The 27,614-nt window shown below is 38.3% G+C and overlaps 1 protein-coding gene across 2 annotated transcripts in view; it reads left to right on the forward strand.

The window, feature by feature from the left end:
- The window catches only part of Bmp5 (bone morphogenetic protein 5), a 106,540-nt gene extending 83,167 nt beyond the window's left edge, over window positions 1–23,373 (forward strand). Inside the window, exons 4-7 of one of the 2 annotated variants that reach the window (XM_005377586.2) lie at window positions 8,653–8,847; window positions 16,660–16,736; window positions 17,943–18,053; window positions 21,363–23,373. In XM_005377586.2, the coding sequence (XP_005377643.1) occupies window positions 8,653–8,847; window positions 16,660–16,736; window positions 17,943–18,053; window positions 21,363–21,512 (533 nt within the window). In that variant the 3' untranslated portion in view covers window positions 21,513–23,373. The remainder of the gene's footprint in view (window positions 1–8,652; window positions 8,848–16,659; window positions 16,737–17,942; window positions 18,054–21,362) is intronic. The other variant, XM_013510909.1, reaches the window with a different exon arrangement.
- Window positions 23,374–27,614: the final 4,241 nt, after the last annotated feature.

Below are 27,614 nucleotides of genomic sequence, written 5' to 3' on the forward strand. Positions count from 1 at the left end.
TTTTTTTGGTTTTTCTCCGGTACCGGGAACCGAACTCACGACCTTGCGCTTGCCAGGCAGGCGCTTTTGCCGCTGAGCTAAATCCCCAGCCCCCTGGCAGCTGTTGTTTCTATTTTTAATTTCTGAAGTCCTGAATAGTCCAGTCTTCTCAATTTCTAACTTTTCTGATCCTGCGGAAAAGTGTGCATCTTATTACTCTCAAGTACCAGCTATGCTTATGCGTGGAGGTATTCTCTATATAATTTTTCTCTGTGGCAACCCAACAGGAAGAAGTGTGGAGATTCTAGACTAGATGTTTCTGTGGACCTAGGATGAACAATAATAGTTGGGAACCAACTGTTACTTTGCATGAAAATGGTGCCAGAAAGGTGCTGTTGCCCTTGAAGCACTATGGGATCAGGCGGTACAGTTGTTCCAGGATCAGGTAGTACTGTTCTGGAGCAGGCAAAAATGCATTTCTGCCATAACTGGAGCCATGAAAAACTGATAATTTAGTTCCATCTCTTCTTACCCAGGAGAATGCTTCTTGATTCAAGCATCCTACATGAAGGAAAGAATTGAACACCAGATGTCTAAACTATTCATACTGGGAGGTGTAAAGATGGATATTTAGTATGGCATATTACATTAGGTATTGAAGTAAAATCCATTCTCCACAGTATACATTAAAAATGTCCTTTACCTTTTTCACTCTTTCTCTTCTTTAGATGTCAAAATAATTCATTGTATTTATCTTTCATTTTTGGTGGCACTAGAATGTTTCAAAGGTCCTGGAAGTAGCTTAGGCTCTTTTGCAAATTAATTTATCAAATGGAAAGGAAAGTCAAATATTTAATACACTTATCATTTTCTGTGTAAAAGTTTTTTTGAGTAATATGTCATATAAGCTGATCAAAAATGTTTCCTTTAGAAACCTATAGAATTCTCAAATGACTACATTAAATTCATTTCAAACACTACTTTCACCACCATGGATAAAATGCTGAGGATTAAATAAAATTGTTGTTGATGTGAAACAGACTGAGTTTGAGATCTGTCAGCTTTGCTTCACTGATACAGCGGAGAGTTTTTGAAGATTTTTGGTAAATTTCTGTTGACATTCTGCTTCACTATAGTTTAATTTACCACCCCCCCCCATGCTTTTAAAGGAAAGAATTATGTGTGCACATTTTTCTAAAGCTTAAGAAGTCACATATATCTGGAAAATAGACTAAACGTGTTCTTCTCATAATTTGTGGAAAGAAAACTTCTGCTTTCTTAAAATCAGTGAGGGCTGGAGAATGGAGGACTGCTGGGCAGTCCTTGTGGGCACCTGGCAGACGGAGCCTGTGACCTCCTCGGGCCTCCAGGGAAGGTGCCATACAAGGAGAAGAGCTGTTAAAAAGTAAGTGCCTCCCTGGTGGAGGTGAGCTACAATGCTTAACATGAAATTTAGTTTTCCACCAGCTGAAAATAGGGCCCAAGGAAAAAGCATTTGTTGGGCATGTCATGCCCCAGACAGTAAAGTAAACCCACACTTGCAGACCAATGTCCACGAAAGGAGACTTTCCATCACCTCAGCTCCACCCTCCATGTCATAAAATATTTGCACATTTTGGGCAGCTTCCACACAGGGCACAAACCTCTGGCCCTGCTCCTTTGTGGTTCTCAGTCTTTCTGTCCCAGGCCCTGCTTCCTGGAGTCTCAAGAGCTTTGAGCTTGGTTCGCAAATGTTTATGTTTTCCTGTTGCCCCTTTAGTCATTATATCCACGTTTCTAACCAAATGCCCGCATTTCCTTTTCAAATTGCCATCACATTCTCAGGTTATAGGGTGTTACAGACTATTCTGCAAAATTGTGATGAATAATGGCAATCGTTTTTAAAGTCTTTTTTTCCCTTTGAAGTACTCTAGCCCTTGTGCACCCCAATCAGAGAAGAAAATGAGTTTCTTCTATTGCTGTATGTTAACAGGAATTAGAACCATTTCTCTTAACCACAAAAAATTTCAGCTCACAGTTCACATCAGCGTGTCCAGATATGGGCACCGGTTACCAATTACCTCCTCAGAGCGCGTTCTCAGTGTGTGTTCCTTCCTTTTCTTCCTAGCCACAGAATCCCCTGCTTGCTTACACATATCATTCCATTTACCCCTTCCTTTGCTTTTGAAACATCTTAATACTAATATACAATTGTGAAATATATTGTTGATATAAATTGCTTATTTTAAAGTGACTCTTTTAAATGTCCACATAAGATGAAGACAAAAAGATCCAGAAAGCGCATTGCAGGATAAGCCTTATTTGTTAACCAGAACCAGAATTAGTATGAAGAATCACATAAAAATATTTCTTTGTATTCTAAATTTCAAAAAATATTTTTAAATGCCACTTAAGTGTAAGTTCCAGTTCACTGAGATAGTTTAAAATCCCAGCTATTACTTGTTTTTGTTTGAGTTTATAAGGCAATGTAAACCATTTGCAAATTTTAGTAGGAATGCTAAATTGTGTTTGTGGTACTTCAAGTCTTTCTGCTTATATCTGGAAGTAGGTCTGTGTTTTTACTATAAAACTAAAAACTATGCAAATTTTTCATGAAAGAACAACAAAGTTGAAATTTGTAGCTAGATTACAACATGTTTAATTGAAGCTTAGAGTAAGTTAAAGGATATGTGGAATCTAAGTACACAAAATTCTATTTTCTCTACATTCCTTAAACTCTGATGTAAACATGATTTAGTCTACATGCTAGGCAGAGAATTCTGCACATTTGAAATCATGTTTCCCAAATTGGTAAAATTCCAGTATAATTTAGAGGCAGAGAATCTGTAATTTAAGAGCACTAGAATCAAATTTAACCATGGGTTCAAAATGAAAGAAGATCAAGTAGACATAAGAATGAGACGCGATGGACGTTTCTCTGAACCATCCACAAAGGATGCTACAAGACTTTCTTGAAGGAAGGGTAATTCATGCACTTGAATGTAATTCAAGTTTCACCACAGGTGTTTTGGGTTAAACAGTCAATTGCTGTGGGTTTTTAGGAGGGAAAAAACAAAACTGAAATTCATGCTAAGATCTCAGAAGAGTGATATCAACGTTTAAACTCTGATATATCCTCAAATGAGTGTTTCTCAAACTGTATATCTTAGAGGAAGACTAAATGCTCATATTTGGAACCACTTATCCTTATAATATCAACATGAGCCTAAAGAGCTGTTTTATGTCAGATTTTCCTTTAATAACTTTGTTTTTAAAGAAATAAACATTTTGAATGTCACATTTTCCAGGAGAAATGGTCTGAAACACAAAACCATGGTTATGAGGTAGACCTTTAGTTCGCAAGCTTGCCTTCACTGTGGCTGTGCTTTTGAAATAACGACAGTTATGTCTTGGCAAATTTGATGATAATACTGTGTCCTTAGTATTTACACAAATGCATAAAAATAAGAGTGGTGGACAGGACGTGTGGAATTTCAGCCGCAATCATGAAAAAATTTAGTAGATCAGAGTTCCACCCTCACATACAGAAAGTCCTCACCTTAAGAACAAGTTCAGTGCTGGAAGAACACTCATAAATTGAATGTGTTCACAAGTCCAACAAAGTGAGTCTTACACACTTCTGATACAAATACACAATGTAAAACATAGAGAAACAGACCTCCATGTCACTGCCTTTCCTCTTCTTCTGGATGTCCTGGGCCCTGAGTGAATGCCGTGCTGCTGTGCACCATGGCACTGCCCAGGGAGAACACGGACGCATGGCTGTGGCTATGTCCAGCAGACACGTGTGCTGCTGCTGTAATTTGTTTGAATCTGAGTAATGGACAGCCAGTAACATCTGTGAAAGTGCAACTTGAATATTCCTAGGTCGGGGACTTACTGTACTTCCTTCTTAATTCCTGTGTAAATAGAATAATCGTTTCTTTAGAAGAAACGGACCAGACCCTATTTTTATTTACACTAGCTAATAAAGTCAAGGAGTTGTATGTCTGTATATGTATGTTCAAAGTTTTTTTCTCTTACCTTGGTATCTGTACAACAATTTTCAAATAAAAGTCATTTGGGCAACATACGAATAGTTCCAAAAAAATCTTTTTATATACAAAGATTTAATGGACATTCTTTCTTTCTAAATGCAAAAACAAAAAGACAACACCTATGCTGGTATCAGTCACTGGACTTGTATAATTTTTTTTATTTTCCCTTGCACTTCATTATCCAAGAGCTCCATTATATGCATTGCTGGGGCCACTGTGCCCACACCACATTCCTTTGGGACTGGCTACCATGAGCAAGATCTCCAGAACACTGGTACATCCTTCACAGAAACTTTTCAACCTCCTCTTCGCGTTCTCCTGCCTCCTTCCGTTTGCATAGGACCACACAAGTGCATTTAAGTTGAACAACTCCCGGCAAGCACACTCTTCACTTCTGGTTTCAGGACACCCATTTCGAATACTTCCCTGCCTCTTCCCCACCCACAGTACCAAGACAGAGATGTTTTCTAGGGGAGCTGTCTGTGCTCCTGGGGCCACTTGACCCCACAGCAGTCACTGAAGCCCGCTTTGGCACTGTGCTTGTTAAAACTCCTGTTGCCATCACCTCCCTGAGCTGATGGTCTCCAGGGAGCTGACCCCTCTGAAATCATCCCTATCGCTGATGCTGAGATGGAAGATATCTCCTGACCTGCTGTGGAACAGCTCAGAGGTCACTTGGCCAGCGCAGGGAGAGTATTTCTCCAGCACTTGTGTCACACACTGGTCACTAAGAGCCAAGTGATGTTCCTCTGTCCTCCAATGTCACACATTTGGGTGAAAAAATATTATTTGATTTTTCTTTGAATTGTTTGCAGTTTTAGGAATTAGGAATGCAACTATGCTATAGGAAATTAACATACTGATTGTATTGTTTTTGTGTTATTTTCTAAATGTATATGTGTTTGTTAAGATGTTTTCATTCTTTTACCTTTAAAATTAAAAAAAGACAAGAAATGCAACTATGTCAGAAAAAAACTGAGTTATAGACTCAAAAATTACTACCTCTTTATACTACCTGGGATATTGCTCCACATTTATGCGTTAGAGGTTAACCATTTCCTCCCAGTGACTTGTTGCCTGTGAAACAGTTCATTCCTTATGTAAATATACAGTTGTAAGATTAAAATTATTGGTGTTCCAGGTATGCTCAGATGAATCAGAAGCTCCAGGTGGCAGAGCGCGGGCTCTAGCTGGCATCCTGGCCCCCTTTCCTCAACAGCTCCCTTTCACTACTGTGGCTCTATCAGTCTATTTATCTACCTACTATTTATCTATCTAAAGTAGAAACCATTCAAAAATAAGGATTGGCTTTGAAGAGTAAAATCCATGGTGAAAGGGGCATATACAGTTTTCCTAAATAAAAATGTTGTAGTCTTCTTTAGTTATATGTGTAACAATACTTACAACATACTGTACATTTAATAATCAAATTCATAATGATCAAATAAAGTTTTATAGAGAATTCACTATTTTCAATGAATGCAATAGAGTTTGGGTTTCCATCAGCATTTTGAACAAAAGGACCAGTGAGCCACTGAGAAGGATTCTTCAGTGTGATCAATAGGCCCATTGGGTGTGGAGGAGCAGGTCTTACAGTTAATGGTTGTATGATGTAGTTCAGAACCTAGGGTAACTGAGCAAGCACTAATGTATGGAATCCTACTGGGCCCCGCATTGCTAAAGTAAAAAAGAAGCCAGAAGGAAACTTAATATTAAAGTTATTTTAAATGGAGTTCACATTGATTTGAAGGGTACTTTGCTCCACATACAACAAGTACCTTTGTGAAACCCCAGAAACCGTATCTGTAGCATACATAACTCTTTGCAGTTCTCAGAACATAAATCTTTACAGCAGTATTATTTCTCCATAGATAAAAATTAAAACATTGAGTCTTTGGAATAAAAATCAAAGAAACCTTTTTGCCAACCAAAGGAAACTTGGAGAAGTTTATATTAACTATAAAAGGGTCAGTGTGTATTGTAATGAATGGAAAACTGATTTTTCTATAGTCCATGTACGAACACCTTGCACACACTTATTTTCATATTAGAAAGTTCATATATTAAACTTATTTCTGCAGTCATCAATGCACACAAGTAAAAATTAGTTTCTGTTAAATTAACACTTCATTAAAATATCAAAATAAAAAGCTTCAACAAATACTTTTTCATGGTGTACTCCAAGGCTGCAAAAAATCAGAAATTTGAAGAACAGATCGCTAGTTATTTTATTCCATAACAGTTAAGTTTCTTGGTTCTTCCACCAGCCCCCTCTTTCTTCTGCTGAGCTTTCTGTCACTGGAAACATCTTAAACCAATTTCAAGTGCTACACCTGAATAAACATGTTGTAAAAGTGTTTATGTATTGAAGTGGGTCAGTTCAAGGTATGGTATTTGGCTGGAACTTCTGATTTCTCTTTTTGCAGCAGAAGAGCTGCCAGAAGGAGGAAGTCTGAGCTGAATTAATACATTTGTTACAGTGGAAGCAGTATGGAAACTGCTCTGACCACAAATCAAACTGCCTCTTTCATTTACGCCAGTGATAGGGTTTTTCTAAGAAATATAGACTCTGGCACAGAGCCATTGTAAGTTTGCACTTAAAAGAAAAACCTATATGCTTATTTGTTTAAGGTTTACTGCTTTGATTATTTGTAAGTCCTTTTCTGGTAGGAGTAAGGATAGTGGCATTTGTGAGGCAGATGGCATTTTTAATACTTGCATGGATGAGACACGTTTCCCCAGGATGCTGTAGAATAATTGCTGAGGACACCCATGCTGCCTCAGTCGGTGCAGACTGTCTTCTTAAAACCAAAGTCTTCACATTTAAAGCGCTTCTGTGTCCCTCCCAACAGCTGCACAGTCTCACGCTACACGGTCTCATGTTCTGAAGTGAGAAGGTCTCTGCACAATGCAAGTATGCACAAAAGTGTTTGTGCTGGCGAAATGAGCTTTGTTAAGAGCAAGGGGCTATTTGCTCAAATGCCACTGATGCTGTTTCAGGGCCTTGTTTTCTCTTTCTTTCTTCTAACATGGGTCAGGTCTTATAACAGACTGAGGTTGATCCACAGTCTTTACTGAATAAATATTTTAAGAAAATACGCACAGTTCTCAGGGGGCAGACCAGAGTCAATCACGCACATACTTTGAGCCACATTATATACTACTCTTACAGCCTTGCTAACTCCCATATCTGGAGTAGTAACTTTGCATAAGTTTTCAGTAATTCTCAATTAAATTTACAACTTAAGGTTAAGCAATTCACCCTCTTTGGATGCTTTCTATGGAACCAGATCTCAGTCAATAGTTTTCTTTGTAGATATACTATATCTAATGTGATGTTACATAAAGTCACATATTACTTAGTATTTATTTGCATATAATATGTTATATATAATTTTCAGCAACAATTATTTTAAATTAGAAGAGCCTAATAAAAGTATATTATCAAAGGGGGGAGTAGTAATACTTGTTGCTGTAATATTTGTGGAATCATACTAAGTAATGATTGAAACCACTTAGAGAACTGCCCAGCATATACATAGCAAGCACACATATATGACTGCAAACACATCTGAGGTGGGTAAGATGATAAATATGTTACTAGCAGCCCTGTGTGAGGGGCCCTTCGTTAACAGCAGTTGCCAGTTCCCAGGGCACCTTGACTTGGACTTCTCACCTATACAGGCCCTGCTTGCACCCCTGTTCTCTGATGTGTGGCCACGTCCACAGGCCAGTATGAGTTAAATAATAGGTTAGTGTAAGTGAAAAGATGGGTCTTCACACTTGCCTGGAAATTTTCCTCTTCTGAAAGTCTCCAGACTTTAAATTTAGAGGTAGAAGAATTGTGAAATTTCAGTGTTTATTTCAAAATACTCCATAACGTGGATGAAGCAGAGCTTAAAGCAAGCCTCTAGCTCCCATTCAGTCTTCCAAAATGACCAGTGAAGAGTCTAAATAGAGTGCAACATTATAAGGTTGGTCAGAGGAGAAAGAAGAAAGCCTACAAAAGGTTGAGATAAACTGAGGAACATCGAAACACCCTTCCAAGCATTCGGCAGTTATTATCACTCAAGGAGGAGTTCTGAGACACTGAGTGGGGGTTGGCAGCTAATACAGTACTTTGGAGTTGTTCTTTAACGTGGACTTTGCAGGCTGATGGGTCGTCTAGCCTTTCTACTGCAGAACTCCTGATTTCAAGGTGTGAGACGACTCTAGTGAGCGACTGCAGCTTGAAGATGTTCTCAAGTGGCGGAACAAAGTAAAGTGAAAAGCTAGCAGGGCTTGTTGGTGCACGCCTGTAATGCCAGCACTTGGGAGGTTGAGGCAGGATTGTTGTGAGTTCGAGACCAGCCTGGGCTACAAAGGGAGCTCAAGATCAGCCTGAACTGCATAGCAAGACCCTGTCTCAAAAAAAAAAAAAAAAAAAAAAAAAAAAACCAGCAAAAAAGAAAAACTAATGGTGGATAATTAGTTTTCAATAATTTCAATGTTTGTAAGATCTCACCCTATGAGGAAAAGACTTTGATAATGTTTTAAAACTTTTCCATTTGCAAAGTATCCTTAGAATGAATTCACATCAGGTAAAGTCTGTTTGGTCTTTTATCCATGAACCAAGTGCTCATGTGTTGTGTTCTAGGACGCAGTATCAACGTGAAGTCCGCGGGCCTCGTCGGCAGACACGGGCCTCAGTCTAAGCAGCCATTCATGGTGGCCTTCTTCAAGGCCAGTGAGGTTCTCCTTCGGTCTGTGAGAGCTGCCAACAAGCGGAAAAATCAAAGCCGCAATAAATCCAGCTCTCATCAGGACTCCTCCAGGATGTCCAGTGCTGGAGGTAAGAGGAACGTGAGAGCGTGTACACAGAGTTATGGGGTCGTACGTTGCAAATCAAGTTGCCACAATAAATTTACCCTCTCTGTGCACCTTAGTTGGTGTTTTAAATCTTCTCGGGATGTGTCTAGCATCCCCAGAATGTTTCATCAGTGAATCACTCAGTGATTTATTTTGAAAGCAGTCTGACTAGGTTGAAAGATTCTGTTCAAATTAAAATCAGGCTGGCAGTACTAAAACTGTGGAATGGTTAGGCCAGCAAAGCCTGGCCAGAGCTGAACAGCACAACTTGCTGAGCCAACATCCCCAGGCCTCTGAAATGTGAACAGTCCACCAGGCAAATTCTGCGTGAAGTCCTTCTTTAGTCCTGAAATGTGAATCACGAAGGCCAAATGCTTCCCGAAAATCCTTTCCAGAAATCGTTTCTGAAAGAAGCAGGAGAGGTTGGTGAGAATCACGGCGACATTTGTATTTCCATTAATTGTGTGCAGGACCACTGTTTGGGGTACGTGCCGTGACTGTGACTCTACACGTATGTATAAATCTGTCAACAAAATAGTATAAACGCAGAGCTGATGTCAGCATACTTGGGCTTTAATTGATTTTTGACAGAAAAGAACATAAAATTACAATTAATCAAAAGCATATAACTTCCAAAACCTGAAGTGAGTTTAACCATAGTATTTACATTGGGAAGCGTCTTGTTTAGTCCAGGCTGAAAACAAGCTGTTTTTAGATGAAAATGAGGGCTGTGTTCTTCTAAGAAATTATTTTCATCTATGAAACAAATTTGAAAGGGCGTCCCGACGCTAGAACGTCCAAACTCCACGCGGCATGGCTGCTTGCCTGTGCAATGTGTACTCTCCCGCGTTCGTGGTCAGCGAATGCAGGCGAGGATAAACCGATGCACAAGGCAGACAGGGCTCTTAATGTGGGTTTCAGCAAATCAGAATTTTAATTTAAAGTTGCTTCCACATTATTCATAAAATCTTCGGCTTTCTCAGTTTACTTTGAAAATGACGAATCATCCAGCAGTTATTTACTATTCAAATATACTTGAGCTTTTAAATAAGAAGTAGACGATTATAAGTGAAATCAAAACAAAACAACATGTTTCTTTCTTGGATTTGTTTTTGTGCCTGGGATTCTTAGCAAAATGCTGCATGGATCTGTTGCAGCCTTCCCGAAGGGGAGGCACTGGACAATAATGTTAGGATCAAGTCCTTTTTAGTGTATCTAGCAACAGAATCAAAGGGAAGATCCTACATCAAATTACATTTCACTGTGTTACATTCTATGTAGAAATTTGTTTTGAAATCATTTTTATCAAAGATACTTAACTGCTTTTTTTCACTTGAAAGTAAAAGATGGTATTAATGGTAATTACAAAACTGTTTTGTAATGATATTCACAAGATATTTAGGTTGGCAAAAAGTTGTAATTGCTTAATATGAAGATGAAGAAAAATAACTTTCTAAGACCATTTCTTTTTGTAAATATTAGCCTGTCAAAGTTGTATATTTTCCTTTTCATGTAGAATGACTCTGAATTTGGTTGAAATGTTTTTAATTTAATGTAGCAGACTACATTAAGAAAGGAGCTTGGTGAACTTTGAATAGAATAGTAAATAATTTTTGAGGCAATTACAAAGGGAAAATATAAGCCTCATGCTTATTACTGGAGGTCATAATTACTTTGGCAGAGGTGTTCCAGCAACCGAAATCATCAAAGTCCTTTTCCCTATTGGTTAGCTCTATTTATCTTTTCCTCCTGACCACAAGTAACAAATGTACTTCTGTAACCATAGATGAATAAAACACATGGTGCAGAAATCATGTAACTTTTCACCAGTTTCCTAACACCATTTAGAGTACGAAATTTTTCTAATATAGACCAATATTTTCTTTTTAAAAGTTTGTCATTGGCATCTGTTTCTGTGAAATACGTGGTAGATGGTTTTGGAGCATGTTCATATTTTGATAATAAAAGGAAAAAAGTAGCTGGTTTGTGTCTCTGAGACCTAACCTTTCAATAGGTAGTAATCAAGCAGACTGGGAAAAGCCTCCTAGGATTTGGCTTAAAAGACAGGGCTTTAAGAAAAGGGAATGCTAATATAAACAGAAAATTTGATACTTGGGAGACTAGAAATGCCAAGGAAATTTTAAAATTATCTAAATATAAATAATAAACTCTATAATAGTACTATGCTGTTACAATAAAACACTGTGTAAGGTCCCTGGCAGGGAAGGTGGTTAGGGAAGAGGTGTGTTGAGCATTTGCCTGGTTGCATTTTTTTCAAAGCCTATCGTCAAATGTGGAAAGTGTCAAACTGAGCAGGATGCAGGAGAATTAAACTCCAGGTCATTCTTGCCATCTTTACCCTATTTCTTTCCTATTTCAAAGATTCCTGCCTTCGGAATTCTCAATGTCCATTTTTTCCTGTGGAGCTCTCACAAGAGAGCCCTGTAGCACAGAGCGGGGCCCCTGTAGATCCTCGCTCAGTAAGTTACGGTGTTGATTTCACGGGGAAATTTATGCCCTCTTTTCAGTGGATGTGGATAGAGCCACTGCTCCTGGCTTTTCTGTAGAAGCTTCCCCACCACCTCCCTGGGCAGGCTTTTCCTCTCTTGTGTTCTGGCAAGAAGTCTGAACAAGCACATTGTGGGAGATACTGTGTGTTTCATACCGGGTTTGCACAATGGACATTTCCTTGAAATTTCACTATGTAGGAGAAAGAGATCGAGGCCATAGTTACACTGTAAGCTAACCAGTCTTTTAAGACATAGAGACACTGTGGCCGAAGAGGTTTTTTTAAAAGAACCTACAGAGCATGATATTCTAAGAGCCACACCAAATGCTAAACCATACAGCATTAAGAATCTGGAAGAACAAACAAGAAAGATGGCGAGTCCCAGCTCACGGAAGAAGTGCTAGCAAGGTCTGCTGGCTGCCTGCCCAGGAGAAAGGACTTTGGGAAGTGGAGGCACCCTGCCGTGGCCCCACCCAACCCACGGCAGCTTCTCAGGGTGAGACTTTCACACAGTGAACCACGCTGGAGCATCCGGCACACTCTCACCTCTGACAGGCGTGTTTCTGGCCTTTAGTAAAAATATTAATCTAAACAAGAAAATAGAGTTAACTGGAGTTATTTTTTTGAGAAATTTTTGATAAAGGATTAATACACACTTTTAGTATTTAAAAATAATAAAGTCATGCATAAATTTATTACCCCACTACACTGATATCAACTGATATATGTACTTCTAAAATTTTTTTCTCCATGTATATATCTTTTGAGAGAATATATATTTGCTATGTGCATTAATTACATGAATCACATATTTTATGTGCATTTAAGAGTGTCTTAATCATTTAAATATAATGACCTCACTCTTAAAATGATGTAGCATTTTTAATAGCACTAGAATGAGTTTATTTAATCATATCATTTCTAACAAGCATTTTGGTCATTTCCGAATGGAGTCCCTGGAAATCAATGCTGCATTGCAAAATACTGCTATACTTGTATCAAAAAGGTGAAAATGTTCCTAATCCAAATGACCTGCATAGAAACTGACATTAATAGCCAGTATCTTTCATTGAGTAATGAAAAATTTTGAAAGTCTCTCCTAAAACAATTATTTTATGCTTATAATACAGATTTAGCTAGCTCTACTTGTACCTTTAGTTACCAACTATCTACCTACTATTAAAACTGGATACACACTTTCTGTTATCATGGATAAGAATGACTTCAGGTGCCTATCTGAGCAAGACATTTTCCAGAAATGGGTGATGGCAGGTGGATGAGTCTAGTTCACAGCAGTGTACACAACTAAAGGACCAGGGACAGTGTTGACTGGCTGGTGTATGCATAGAAATGATGCATATGTGAAATCATGGAGTGAGATTTAGAATTAGACATATAGGAAGACAGGAATAGGAGGTATCATCTTAGTTTTTAAATTGACTGGAGGAGGGTATTGAGAAAAGATGATGTAACCAAGAGTGCAGAGGGTTTCCAGTGGGCTCTCTGGACTAGAATACTGAAACGGGTGAAGTGACAGGGCCGCATGGACGTATTTAATGCACAATCTGAGGAGAATGAAAGAAATCAAGATATTTAATACATTTACTGTCACTGGCCACTAAGTGAACACTGATTTCATTAATAAAACTTGTAAGCATCAAAGCAATACGAGATCATAAGTTGAAACTGTAGGACACAGCTGGGACATTTTCACTTAGAAATATCTAATTTTCACTTAGAAATCTGGAAAATAAAACTGTGGCTGAGTTTTTATGTCAATGGACTCCAAAATGAAGCTGTTCCTTAGGTCATTCACCCAGATGCTTTGCCGCGTAGAATGAAGAAAACACACTAGATTGCTGTTATTTGGGGTGTCTGTTTAGTGTTACGGGTTCGTATTTAGACAAACGCAGCTATCCCTGCGCAGATAATCACAGCAGTTCCTTCAGAGTGTGTGTACATTCAAGTGGGTAGTTTGGGGAGTGTGGGTACGGGAAGCAGTGATTAACCTGGAGCAGCAGTGCTTCTAAATCCCCTGTCTCTGATGAGGCTGGTACTGTTTTGGGAGTTCATCACAGGTGTCCCTCCTCAAGCCCGTATCATGTTTCATTTTGTAATAGTCTATAATTGAATAGTCAGTCGTAGCGCCAGTCCTGCTCATTTTTTAACGCTGTTGTACATTCATTTATCATTTTACTGTTTATATGAATAAATTATAGTCTTCTGATCTAGCGGTGTATGTACTGACTTCCTTTACCCCCTTTCCTTTGGAAATTGAGAGTAAGAAATTTAACATCTCTTGCTTTGAAGCAGAGGTATCTCATTATATTTATCTAATTTAAATTATTGTCATGCTTAAATATTAAATTCTATTTGGGATGTATCTACCTGTCTATCTACCTGTCTGTTTATCTATCCATCCCACCTCCTAAAGAACTGAATACTACCTTGAAACCCTTACTGGCACATGGAGATTTTTTTTTTTTACTTGTTTGTTGTCCTCTTCATGGGTAGGTTAGCCTGTTTATTCATTTGCTTTTCAGGAAATGGTGTGAATACCATTTAAAGTCTCTGAAGAACCCAATTTTTTAAAACAGCCTTTTTATCTCCACATAGTTTGTGAGGTTTTTTTCATAATTTTTTTCTAAGGTAAAAATGATTGACTTAAATGAAACTAAACTGGCCAGACATGGTGGTACAGGCTTAGAAGCCCAGCAGTCTAGGAGGCTGAAACAGGATGATCCTAAATTTGAGTCTAGCTTGAGCATTATAGTGATTTAGTGACACCTGTCAAAAAAAACCCTAAAAATATTAAATTTACAATTTCTTGAAATTGATTATAAAGATATTTGTTGAAAATATTTGACAACATGATCAACATTTCAAAATGATTTTCTCCATACTACAAGACAAAACAGAGAAGTATGACTGAGACGTGTTAGTGTACTTCCTCTTGTGTTGACAGTGGCACCAGAACATTTGAATAATTTCTGGCCTGACCTCATTTGTAGATCGGTTTATCAGCAGTAGAATTATGCCCATATCATTTTCATCTCCTGCGGGCTGATGGTCAATGTCTTGAAAATACCTGTCTAACTCCTTTGCGCTGCTCCCACGGTATTCTGCTGGTCCTTCCTAGGAAAGCTAACTTCAGTTGTTGCTGGTTAGGCAAAGCGTGGACTTCTCTCGGCACCCATTCATTTTTATTTCTGATGGGGGAAGCACATGTCCTAAAGCTCTATGAAACCAGACTCTTGGAAGCAGGGTTGTGTCATAAATTTCACTGTTTCTTCCCCTGTGTGATATTGCATTATGTACCTCACTCAGCCAACATTCGAACTGCACTGATGGAACAGATATATGTGGACCTTTAAGTTTTATTTTCTTTTTTAAAATAAGCATGGAATTCAAATAACTGTACGTGCAGTTTATGGCCCTTTATGATGTGTATGCATTCTGTGTTCCGCATTAAATTACACCTGTCCATTGCCTAGCTAAGGTTAGTTCTCTGTGCTCTGTGGTGGAGGGTAGGGTGTTTGTCCTAGAGAACACAAGTGCCAGGTCTCTCCTAATTTTCCTCTCTTAGCTACTTCGACTTGCATTTGCTGAACAGTGGGAATGGCTGATCCAGAAGTAGAAAAGTCCTCTTGAGCTCAAAATTTAAGTATCACCCTGTATTCTATGCTGCCATCAGACGAACACTTATTTGAAGTAACAACATCAGCTGATGTGGCCCTGTCAGATGTCCCTTTGCCTGTGGGGTGCCCACTTTGTCATGAGAGACTGGTCCGTTAAACTGCCAGGGGACACCTTCACACAAACATTCCTTGCAATAATTTTTCTACATCACATTTCATGTCAGAAATAAAGTGGATTGACTTTAAAGAGTTATTTACAGGAAGTGAGAACAAATTTCAGAGAAAGAAAGATAGAAAAGCGACTGCTCTGTACTGCTCTGTGCTTCCTCTGTGTTTTATTTTGTTCCAGCTACAGGAGCAGGGTTCTGTATCGACACTGACTCCTTTAAAATTATCAAAGGTTATGAGTATTTCAGACTATGTTGCAAAATATATAATAGGAATAATATGTTTCCTTTGCTTCTAATCACTGGTGGAACACGATGAGAAATTTGCTCATTAATGCTCTGCCGTTTACTGCATGCCTGCTCCTGACCCTCAGAGAACCAAACGAGACAAACAAAGTCTTGCTGTGATGGAAAGCAGACCAGAAACAGCGCGTGTAATAAATCAGTAAATGACCTAGCATGTCTGAAGTGAGATGATAAGTGAAATGAGAAGGAAGAGAAAGACAGAAGAGAAGCTGAGACTACTGCAGTGGTAACTGGGTGCTCAGCCGAGGCTTCCTCGTGAGGACGGTGCTTGAGCCCAGACTTGAGGATGGGGGATCAGCCACACACAGGGAAGAGTGTTTTGGGGAGCAGGGCCCGTGAGGGTCAAGGCTCTAAGGTACAGCCAGGTTCAACCCTGAGTACGGCAGCAAGGATGTGTCATAGCTGAAACAAGGCGAAAAGCAAAAAAGAGAGGTAAATGGACCGAACCGCACAAAGCTGAGAAACACGGTGAGGACGCCTAGCGCCGTGAGAGACAGCAGGACTTCGCGCAGGCGAGCACACGCTAGTTTCCTCGTCACCGGGCTCACGGGGCTGCTTCGCTGCAGGCCAGCGAGGGGCACCGGGGAAGCTGCAGCGACCCAGCGGGGCTGAGCGTGGGCGGCCCGGAGCCGCGCTGGAGGAGTGCAGTGTGGGCGGAGGTCGGATCCGTTCGAAGGTGGTAAACGAGATTGCTTGGCAGACTGGATGTGAGAGTGGAAGAAGAACATTTTGAGTCCCAGCCTGCTGACTTTGTTCTCAGGCCTAGGCAATTGGCCTCGGCCAAGGATGAGGAAAGGTAGAGGCGGGAAGGTTTTTGAGGGGTGATCAGAAGTTCTGCTTGGGGGATCTTAAGTCTGCGGTGTTCGTATCTATGCGTATTCAGTACCTACAAATACACCGAGAGTCCCGTACTGTCCTGACAGTGAGTGGAAGCTGGCTGAGCAGCGGGCACTCAGGGAAGGGCAAGCACCCGCGGTGGTGAGCGGTCCTGGTCCAAGGGGCCCAACCACGCTTCACCGAAGAAACCCGGCACAAGGGACAAGACTTAGAGGCTCCAGCCTTGAGATTCAAACTCCGGCTTCACATCTTCGACTATAACCCTTTAAAAGTCTTACAAATATGTGTGTCTGATCTGCTGTCACATGTTTAAACTGTCGTTTTTTAAAAATCTTCAGATTATAATACAAGTGAACAAAAGCAAGCCTGCAAAAAGCACGAGCTCTACGTGAGTTTCCGGGACCTTGGATGGCAGGTAAGAATTTTCAGCCGCCTCAGGCATTGCTTTTGTGCTTTATCATAAATCCTTAGTAAGCCACAAGCTTTGCTGTGATTTTTCCACTAAAATAGTCAGTTTTGAATGGGTATTCGGTATGTGGCATATCTACATCATTTTCAGTGCTCTACTGTCCTTTTTACCAGTGAAACATAATAACTTTTATAGACAAAAGCAGCTTTCTGAAGAAAAAAAAAACCTGCATTATCTAGGAAGTAAAATAAAAATGTGCTCTTGTTTAAATGTCCCAAACTTTTAATTTATTACAAATATAGACTCTTTTCCATTTAATACAAGCAAGTCAATATTAATGTTTCTTTCATGAAATAAATGTACAAAAACAATGTTTTATCTCACTTAAAAATCATAAATATATCTCCAAATAAGAGAGCAGGAATATTTAATCGCAATAGTTTTTAATGGTTCTATGTGAGGACCATTTAAAATGAAATTTTTAGATTCTTTGTGTATTCTGTTACAATGAATGTTCAATATATGAGCTATCTTACTGAGATATAACATTAAAATGTACATTTGCAGCATACATAAGGCAATAATTTTTATATTTATAAAAATTTTATTTATCTGGGGAAGAAAAACCAGGGCAATCATACATGTAACACATTTTCAGTTTCCTAAAATTATTCATGTGGAGGTTTGGAATTTGCCCCAGTTCATTTCTTATATAGAAACTATAATAATAGAAGAATAAAAAGAAAAGTAGCCCATGGAACAAATATTAAAGGTGTAGGAGGTTGTCAGATTTCTAAAACCAACAATGAGTTATTAGGAAATAATGATAATTATCTCAATTAAATGTATGCTCCTTGCCCTTTCTGGTTCACTTGAACTTTCTAGAGTTCATCATTTCCTGTTTGATTAACACTTAGAATGCTATTTCATGATTATAGTTTAAACCATGAATACATATGTACAGTAATGCATACCACAATTATCTTAGTTAGCAATGCCTTGAGAAAAATTAGACAAGGCAATTCTTGTGAAAATAGTTATATGTTGTTGTAAACTTCCACTTAATGTTAAAGGGTGTGGAAGAAGTATCCTATTAGAGTAATTATTGGACCACGTGAAACTTACTCAAATGAGACTTTTTTGAGTATTTCTTAAGAACCATTTTTATTTTCATTTAGTTGATATTATTTTGTTTTCTTTTTGTGATTTTAGGACTGGATTATAGCACCAGAAGGATATGCTGCATTTTATTGTGATGGGGAATGTTCTTTTCCACTCAATGCTCATATGAATGCCACCAACCACGCCATTGTTCAAACTCTGGTATGTTTTGTTTTTGTGGGTTTGAAAATAGTTTATAATACAAGCACCGTCTAATTTTGCTTTACAGAAAAGCATCCATTTGTGTTATCTTTTCTTCCCAAAATGCCAGTTAGTGTTATAGCCAAGGTAACAATTGTGGGTGTGGTCAGGAAGTTCGAGTCAGCCGAAAGAGCAGTCCTGAGTCCAGCATGGGGAAGGACGCAGCGAGGAAAATGGGAGCAATCACGGCAAGCGGTTGCACGGCACTGATGTCTGCACTGCAGTATGGCAACCAGGCGGATTCTGCCGCTATCTCTAACCAAGAGCTTCATAAGTAATTGTTCCAAAAATACTGACTAGTATTCATGCTGAATTTCAGCTGAGAGTTCTCGCTCTAATTAAGAAAGTTCTGCAATGTGTTTGGCGTTATCAAAGTTGTTCAATGTGGTGTACAAGTGGAGGAGGCCCGTTTTCCATGTATTGATCACTTCCCTTCCTTAACTGTCTCCTCCTCTCTCTTCCCCTTTACTTTCTGTAATCTTTAACGTGGAAATGATCTTTCCTTTTCTCTACTCCCAGGAGTTAAGAAGTGATTAAGTCTCTAGTATACTAGGCAAAATTCTGTGAGCATAGTATCAAAATGTTGATTTGATGATTTCTGCCTGTAATGTATCTAAGAAGATTTAAAGAAAACACTTTTGAGAGTCTGCTTTATCTATGGTATGTGACACGTTGGCACGGCAGAGGGACAGTCCTCTTCGAGACTAAGAAGAAGGTGTAAAAGACTGTGTTATATAATTCCTACTTGACATTTGGATTGCTATGAAAATTTTATCTTCATGTACTGATGAGGAAAAGGAGGAAATACATTATTTGAGAGTCAAAACTTAGTGACAGAGGATCTGAGGAAAAGCTGCCTTTTGGGTGAGACTTGTGTATGACACCCTTATCCAAGCAGCTACAGTACTCTTAGAATTTGTGAGATTTTTATTTTACAGAAGGTTTCTTTTTTCCCCTACAATTAATTTAAAATTTAAGCACATGGAGGAAGGATTAATTTAGTCTAAAACACACTAGCATACTTCTTCCATCTGTTTAAATTTTAAATTAATTTGATATATATATATGAAATAATTAGTGATGATGTTTTACTGTTATCTTTACTAACTTTGTAAGATTCTACAGAAGAAATGAGCACAACAATTCAATATGATTATTAAAACATGATTTTTATCAAAAAATTTGGAAATAGCCTTGATATAGAGAGAAACAGAAAGATAAAGCAAATGTCTTTTGTACCCTAAACTACTTTAGCATTTTCTACTTTAGTAGAAAATCCTAGGTAGATTTTAAAGCCTGATGCACCTTCACCTTTGCCAGATGTAAATACGAACACTTCTGGATCCTGGAGAGCATTTCTGGGAGAAATGGATAGCAGGAAGACTCAGAGATGGAGTGCTAGACCCACACTTCCACCCCCAGACAGATGGGAAGGCCCCTCTTCCATCTTTTGGAGGGCAGTTCTGAGGCCTATCTTTCTGCATGGTCACAGAGGAATGACTCTTACTAGCTTATAAAGTAGTGTCACTTCATTTCTCAGAAAATGCTTTGGCTACTTTGGTTCCAGTGATTTAGAATACAGAGTTTCATTTCCATAGGTATACATCCAATTATCAAAGGTACCCCCAGGATAAGCAATGCTTACATACTGGCAAAAGTCCTTTGTCAAATATTCCCCCTTTCACTCATTTTTCATTTTTCCTCACAAATGTATGATTGCATACTGTCAGCTTTTAGGGCTGTAGTCTACAAGGGAGCATTGAAACACAAACGTTTTAAAAATCTGACATGAACTTGGAAGAGAACCTTGCTCTGTGTATACCCTGGGATGGAGATCATAAGTCATTGCAAAACTCAAGCAAACAGGGGAAGCTTGATTTTTTCCCCTGGTGTTGTGCATGCTCTACATTTGTTCAGTGAAGGACATGAAACAAGATAGGCATGCTTACTGTTAGAAGAAAGCATGTTTGTGACTAACACATTTGAGGAATCATTCAAGGACAATCCCTGTTCTCAGAGCCGCTGCAGCGTGAGGCTGCTGAGGCCATTGGAACGTCAGGATTATCAATCATGTGTGTGGTCATAGAAGATAAAGCTGATGAGGAAGACAAGCTGCATCTGAACTTTGTGGAAATTATTCAGTTTTTAGTTTTGTGCTATCTTAGGAAATTTCAGGCTCATGTCAGATTGCCTAATTTTCCTGCTCCGTGTGTGTGTGTATATGTGTGTGTGTGTTGTCCACATGCAAGGCCCCTACATCATTTCAGCCAGAACACTGCAGCCAAAATGTTAAGAGGCTGTATTTGCCGTTGGTAGTTCCCTTAAGAGCCGTCGGTGGGATTTCCCTAAACTCCTGGGGCGGGGGCAGAGTAGGTGGCTGCGAAGGGGAGAACCATCTCTGGCTGCTTGCCCGGGCACTGTGGCTCGGAGGCAGACTGCCAGTCTGATCAAAATGAGCGCCCACACTTTCTTTTAGCGTTTCACTTTTTATGTTTCACCACCTTTTTAAGCTGCTGGGAGGATGGATACGCAACTTATGAAATCTGGTCCTTTCGCTTCTGCATTAATTTTACTTGCTTTTGGCAGTTCGTCCAGGGAGTGGGCAGGAGAGAGAGGATGTAAAATGATACTAAACTTCACCCAGTCTGGTCAAAGAAAATAAAGTAGAGTAAACAAAAAATACTGCGGAGAAGAGCTGAAATCATTGGTTTAAAAGAAGTACTGGGTTTGATCTGCATTTATTTCATTATGATTGTTGTAATCCCATCACCATGGAAAATTAAAAGTTGGCATAATATTGATGATTTATCACTGATTATCCTTCTAAAAATAACCCGTTGATCCAAATCTTTCTGCAATCCTACTATGTCTTTTTGGTTTGCGATTAGAACTTTCATATTTCTCAACATGTAAATAAAAATAGTCACATTTCACCTAAAAGCAACTCTGCTAGTTACCATGTCCTTTCCCTAGGAAAATTTCCATTGAATGATCCATAGAGACTTTTCCTTATTTAATGGATAGCTTTTATTACCTCAAATACATCAGGACATAATTAGAACTAGTGAGTTGGGTATTGGTGTTGTTGCTTACAAATACACCCTTCCCACCAGGGCCAACTCAGCCCAGTTATGGAACATAAATATGATGGTAGGCAGATTAAAGATTTGCCTGTTGTGTGTGTTGTAAAGCAAGCATATTGTTTTAAAGGTATAAACAAAATATTAATGTACCTTATTTCATAAGAAGATTTTTTTTTTTCTGTTCTAGGTCCATCTGATGTTTCCCGACCATGTACCAAAGCCTTGCTGTGCTCCAACCAAATTAAATGCCATCTCTGTTCTGTACTTTGATGATAGCTCCAATGTCATTTTGAAAAAATATAGAAATATGGTAGTGCGCTCATGTGGCTGCCACTAACATTAAATACTTATGGTAATAACAAAAATACTTGTATTAAGGTTTATGACTGCAATAAAGAGCAGACAAAAGGGCGATTTCCTAAATTAGTCTGAATTATTTCATCTTTCTTCATATGTATAATATGTATATAGTCATTTTTATTTATTTGAAAGTATACATCCTCCTTTGCAGATGCCTTATCAGTGAAATCTAATTTTCGTTCACTATGTTATACAATAGATCATTCAGTCTAACTTTCAATGGGGATACACTGAATCCAGTTTTATTCTGCTTCAATATTTTTCCAATACAATTTTTATATAATTTTCTGAGACTAAACAGACCCCCTTTGACTGTTTAATATTGCTCAAGGAAATTGAATACATTTGGTTATCTTGTGCCAATGAAAACTATGATAGGATATTTATTTAGAAATAAAACTTAAAAAAATAAGAATCCAAACAAAGAATGCTTGGATAAACATATTTTTTTTCTCTCAGACTTTCAGCTTTATTAGATAAAGTAAAGTGTTAAACTGGATTTGAATAAATAAATGGTAGGCAGGATGTAGAAGCTGAGAGATTGCACACAATTGTTGTAACTGTTTGCTTTAAGAAAGTTAGTGTAACTGTAGGAGTATATTCCTTCTTGGCTTATGAGCTGAAGATTTTTCCAGGAGCTCAAAGTTTCAAGAATTCTATGGAGACAGGCTTTAGCTGTGTCCATAACTTTCCAAATTAACACTTAAAAAAATTGTAGTGCAACCTTCTTACCTCAAATAAATCATGCATGTCTGCCATTATCTAGAACACTACTGCTGCAGATTTTTTTTTTCAGATTTAAAAACTTCATCCAAAATAAAGAAACATTTACATGTGCTCACTTCCATCCCCACAGAGTCCCCACATGCCTAAAAAGTGCCGGAGTTGGAGGGTGCTGACACAGCCAGCTTCTTTGCTCTCTTTTATAACTGAATTTGTTGATTGATGTGATGCAAGGAATTTTATTTGGGGTAAAAGTACTGAAACTAAACTGAAGGAAATTACCAAAAATCCCAGAATGGCTTTGACAGACTTGCCATTTGAAAAGAACAGCTGAGATCCATTTTTCATATCTGTGAGAATGAACTCAATGCAAACCTTATTTTGTGAAGGGATTTCATAAACCTTCCTCCAAGCACAAATAATTCCAAATGGGAAGGTTCTCTTGTGACTGTGTGTAAGTGTTTTTGCTTCTGAAATTAATGTATTTTCTCTCCATTGAAATGCCTTCTAAGGTCTTTCTTTAACATACACTGACTTTTTGAGGAATGACCTTTGGTTTGATCAGTTACTACTTATGGTAATTCTATGGTTAAACTTATTTACAGTTCATCTAAAATATTCAGAAAGAACCATTCAATAATCTCCCTTTTGGATTTTTCAGACAAAATTTTAACAGTAATTGATTCCAAATCATTATGGCTTGTTTGTAATTCAGGTATTTTATAATATTGTTTTAAAATACAGTTTATCTTGTAGAAAATGTGGCATTAAATATATTGGGGATACATTAAGTAATATATTTTCAATTAATAGTGTCCTACAGTGAGAATAAGAAATAGAAATTTATAATATTGTTCTTTAAATGTACTGTTTAAATATATTTCTATATTTTAAAATATATTAAACTTGTGATGCTAGTTTCTATTGTGCTTCTTGATTTGGTCCTTTAAGAGAATTATAAATGTAACTACATCATAAAATTTACAATATAAATATATTTATCAGTTGTAAAATGTTTCTAAATTACTACATGATATGTGATGTTGTTTTCAATTACCAAAACAGTGTTCTTGTATTTTTATAGTTAATTCATTATTAAATGAACAAAGCACCAATCAATGAATTATAGAATTTTTAATCTGTTCAAATAACCAAGAAATATGAAAACTTGGGAGAAATTAGGATGCAAAAACATTTCCTTTATTCTTTTTCTTACTAGAAGAGAGATATTTATTTATTTATTTATTTATTTATTTATTTATTTTTGCAGTACTGGGGCTTCAAGCTAGGGCCTTCGCACTGAGTTACATCCCCATTCTTTTTTAGAAAATATTTGAGACAGGGTCTAGTTAAGACACTAAGTTGTCCAGGCTGTGCTCTAACTTGGGATCCTCCTACTTCAGTGTCCAGAGTGCTAGGATTACAGGTGTGCACCACCATGACAAGACTGCCGTACTTGTTTTGGAGAAGGGTGGTGGAGCAAGAGATATGAGGGCCTACAGTATTGCTGGGTTTTCTGAACGTATGTATATAAATATATATGCACACACACTCATTGTTTCGAACTAAGTACTGTATTATAGTAAAATCTTAGTATTAGTTTGGTAATACTTAAGGTATTACTAGAAATCAGAAAATTTAGTCTTTCTTAACAGATATAAAGTGCTTAGGGTCAGGGATATAGCTCAGCGGTATAGCGCCTGCCTGGCAAGCATGAGGTTGTGAGTTCAATTCCTGGTACCAAAAAAAAAAAAAAAAAATCACCGGATATAATGTGCTTTTTAACTGATTAATGAGCTGACCTCTTAAGTTGATTGTGTATATTTTAAATGTTCTTATGTTTACACAGATTTTGTTGCGCAAAAATAGCTCTTATGTATTTTGGAAACAGAAAGGCATAAATTATAAGTACTCATAATTTTGAAGCTAAGACAAAAATAGCCTATATTGAACAGGAGAAAACAGAAAATTCTGTTTTCTCAACTGAAGAACTGTGATTTTATAATGCTTGTATCACAAGCACTGCATTTGAATTAGACACTATGGGGTACTTTATAGCCTGGCAAATACCATCTAGCAAGACATTTACGACGAGTAATTAGCCTATGCCATGTTCCACTTGGGACAGAAGAAGTCTGCATTCCCAAACAAGCAACTATCTCACAAGTATCCAGACAAACACTCTATCTGTCATTCAAACTGAAATTTGAACTACCTCTTTCCTATGTTGGGAGCTTTTTAAAGTTAGAGTGAAGATGCTCTTGGTAACAAAGCATACATGGTGCTAGGTTGCTACGTACTATACATGCGTGCAGACAGCTGGGTTTTATCAAGTTTGTTAAGATCAAAATCACAAAGAAAGTAACAAACAATGCCAGAGTTTATTCTTACTTAGGTAGAAAATTAAATTATATTTAAATTAGCAATTATAAAACCAGCAAAGTTTCTGCAAAAAATTATTTCCTAGGCATTTGGAAAACAGGAATTTTAAAGACAAGAACTCAAATCAGATACAGCATTTAAAAATTTCAAAGAAATCTCAGAAAATTAAGAACCTCTACCTTAGCATTTACATTGTAATTTCAGCTTTCCTGGGGGCAGATACCCCAGGATCACGTGTGAGGTACCTGTGTGAATGCACCCTTGAGAGAGGGCACAGGGACGGACGCACTGTGGCCTGGATTCTGCAGGGGGGCGCTGGGGAGAGGGAGGGAGGGAGGGAGAGGGAAAGGAAGTGTAAGTTTGTGCATGGGGGGGGGGGCGGAGTAAGACTGTGCAAGAGTTTCCAGCTGCAATGGACTTTGAAACAGGGCGTAGCCTAATGGCTTAGTGGGGTATGAGCCACGTTTTTTCCTTTGAGTTCATTGTGGCATCTACTGCATAGTGAAATACAGCAGAAGATACTTTATAAGCTGAACTATTTTTATTTTCCTGCAAATACCTATACAAAAAGCCCAGGGCAGAAGTTTGTTTTTGTTTTGGATATGGTCTGACTATGTTATTCAAACTGAAGGGTTGCTCACAATGACCCCCCTGCTCCTCCTGCCTCAGCCTCTTGTGTGGGGATTACACATGTGGGTCACAATGCCTGGCAAGAACTACTTTCTTAATTGTGCATCACCAAGGCAATAAGATTGTTTAGACTATATATTAATCATCAGTACATTAAATACATGCTAAGATTGAGACAAAAGAAATTGTGAAACACAGAGAAAAGACAGTGAGACCAGAGTACAAGTCCCCCAGAATAGCGGTCATTACATGGATGGCCTGCTTGAAGAGCATCTTCCAGCAGGAGAGAGCTTTGGCTTCTGTGACTCAGTGCCCTGGACACAAGCAGTCTGGCTGATGCACAGATGCCCGGGCAGAGGTTCAGGGAAGAGATGCCCAGTAGCGGGGAAAGGAAGGGCCATAGGGCAAGGCGGTCTGCTTGGACTGTGGGCCGTGAGGGGACAGTGTCACCGTGGGATAGTCACATGGACCTGTGACTCAGAAGCACACGACATGCCGCATCTACAAAGTCACTCATGTATGTACCCAGGACAGGACCCTAATTTCTAAAAGTCTGGCCAAAGTGGAGGAGCGGATGAGCTTTTGGAAGAAGCAAATGCGAATCCCCCTAGAGGGACTGCAGCTTCAACTCAGGCCTCAAGGATCCCAAAGAAAAGATGTCATGGAACCAAAGCAGTGCAAAGAAGGCACTGTAAACGTCAAAGAATGAATTGTGGACTCCATCTCAAAAAGAATCCATTTATTAAATTATCAGATGTAGAATATAAGGAGTTGGCAAACTTTTGCTGTGAAGAGCCTGATGATAGATATTTTGGGCCTTGTGTTTCTGTGGCCACTACTCTTCACTCTGCTTCTACATTTTGAAAACCATCATGGAAAATACTTAAATTAGTGAGTGGAGCTGCTCAGAGTGTTTTGTTTGTACAAACAAGTGGGGGTGGCTCAAGGGCCAGAGTTTTCTGACCCCTTCATTTAACTACAAAAGGGATAATCACAGTGTCATAAAATGTGATTAGTTCAACCAAATAGAAAAGCAAAGACAGAAGAAACACATAAGAGGAGAAAGAGTACATATCATGTGCTAAAAACCCAGATATGTTCATGCAATATTAAAAAGGAAGAAGACCGAAAAGATCACCCTCACCGTATTGCATTTGAGAATTGTAACTTCTGCCAGGGATGGTGGTGCGTCTGGGGCAGGAGCATCCGTTTCAAAGGGAAAGAATTACAAGGGCTGTGGATGTAACTCAGCGATGGAGGCTTGCGTAGGATGTACGCAGCATGGGGTCTGATCCCCACCACTGCTTCAGCAAACTCCTGCAAGAGCTGAAAGTAAAATGAAGACAAATAGAGATAACAGGACAATACCCACCAAAGAAAAACTGGCTTAGTTGTGTTAATAAAGGTATTTATGTTTAAATTAGAAAGCAATTCTAAGGACAGTGAAGATCAACGTATTGATAAAGTATTCAATCACCATCTCGTCTTTAAGTTTAAATGTACCTAACACTATGTCTTAGAACTATAAAACAAAGGAAAAGTCGGAATCACAAAGAGTGTTATATCTTTTGAATCTAATGTTTTAGCAAACTTTTCTTACGAATTGATAGACTAAAGTGAAAAAACACCAGCAAGGAGAGAGATGTGTGGAATTAACACACATGTCTTATGGGCATGTATAGGACACTGAAGAATATGCATTTTATTAAAAATATGAAATATTTAAAAGTTGATCATTTTAACCAACTTCCAAAAATTAATCAGGAAAACCAAATCACATTTTCAGCAAGGATATATGAGTATATGGGGGCAACGCCGTTCTTTTTTGTCCTTAGAGGTGCAAGTAAAACGGGGGAACAGTTTGTCCTTTAGCAAGATTATACTTGTGAATACACAGTGCCTGTCTGTTGAATATGAGGCATACTGTTTTTACTGTTTTTACCTCCTCGATTTTTAGCATATAGTCTCATAAAGCAACTTTTATAATAGCTTTCAAACTTGTTGGTTTAAAATTAGTAAATTAAGTTTTATCCTGCCATATAACCTTCATCATATTCTCCAGGTTAACTACACTATTTCAAAGCTACTTGTTTTGAAGCTAATCCTGTTGACTTTTATCTTGAGTAAAAATAGTTTTCAAATAACCAGTGTTATATCAAACAAGATGTACACACTGATGGCAGTAAGCTTTTCTGGAGTATTCTATTTAGGAAGCAAAATTGTCTATATGAAACAGTATGCATTTATCCAAAGATGTGGGAAAGGAAGAAAATAATGGAAAACTCTGGCTCTCTTGACCTGATGGTTTCAGGAACTTTATCTCATGTGAATCTTCTACTAGTAA

Source organism: Chinchilla lanigera, unplaced genomic scaffold (assembly GCF_000276665.1).
Source record: "Chinchilla lanigera isolate Chin_1 unplaced genomic scaffold, ChiLan1.0 scaffold00010, whole genome shotgun sequence".
NCBI lineage: Eukaryota > Metazoa > Chordata > Mammalia > Rodentia > Chinchillidae > Chinchilla > Chinchilla lanigera.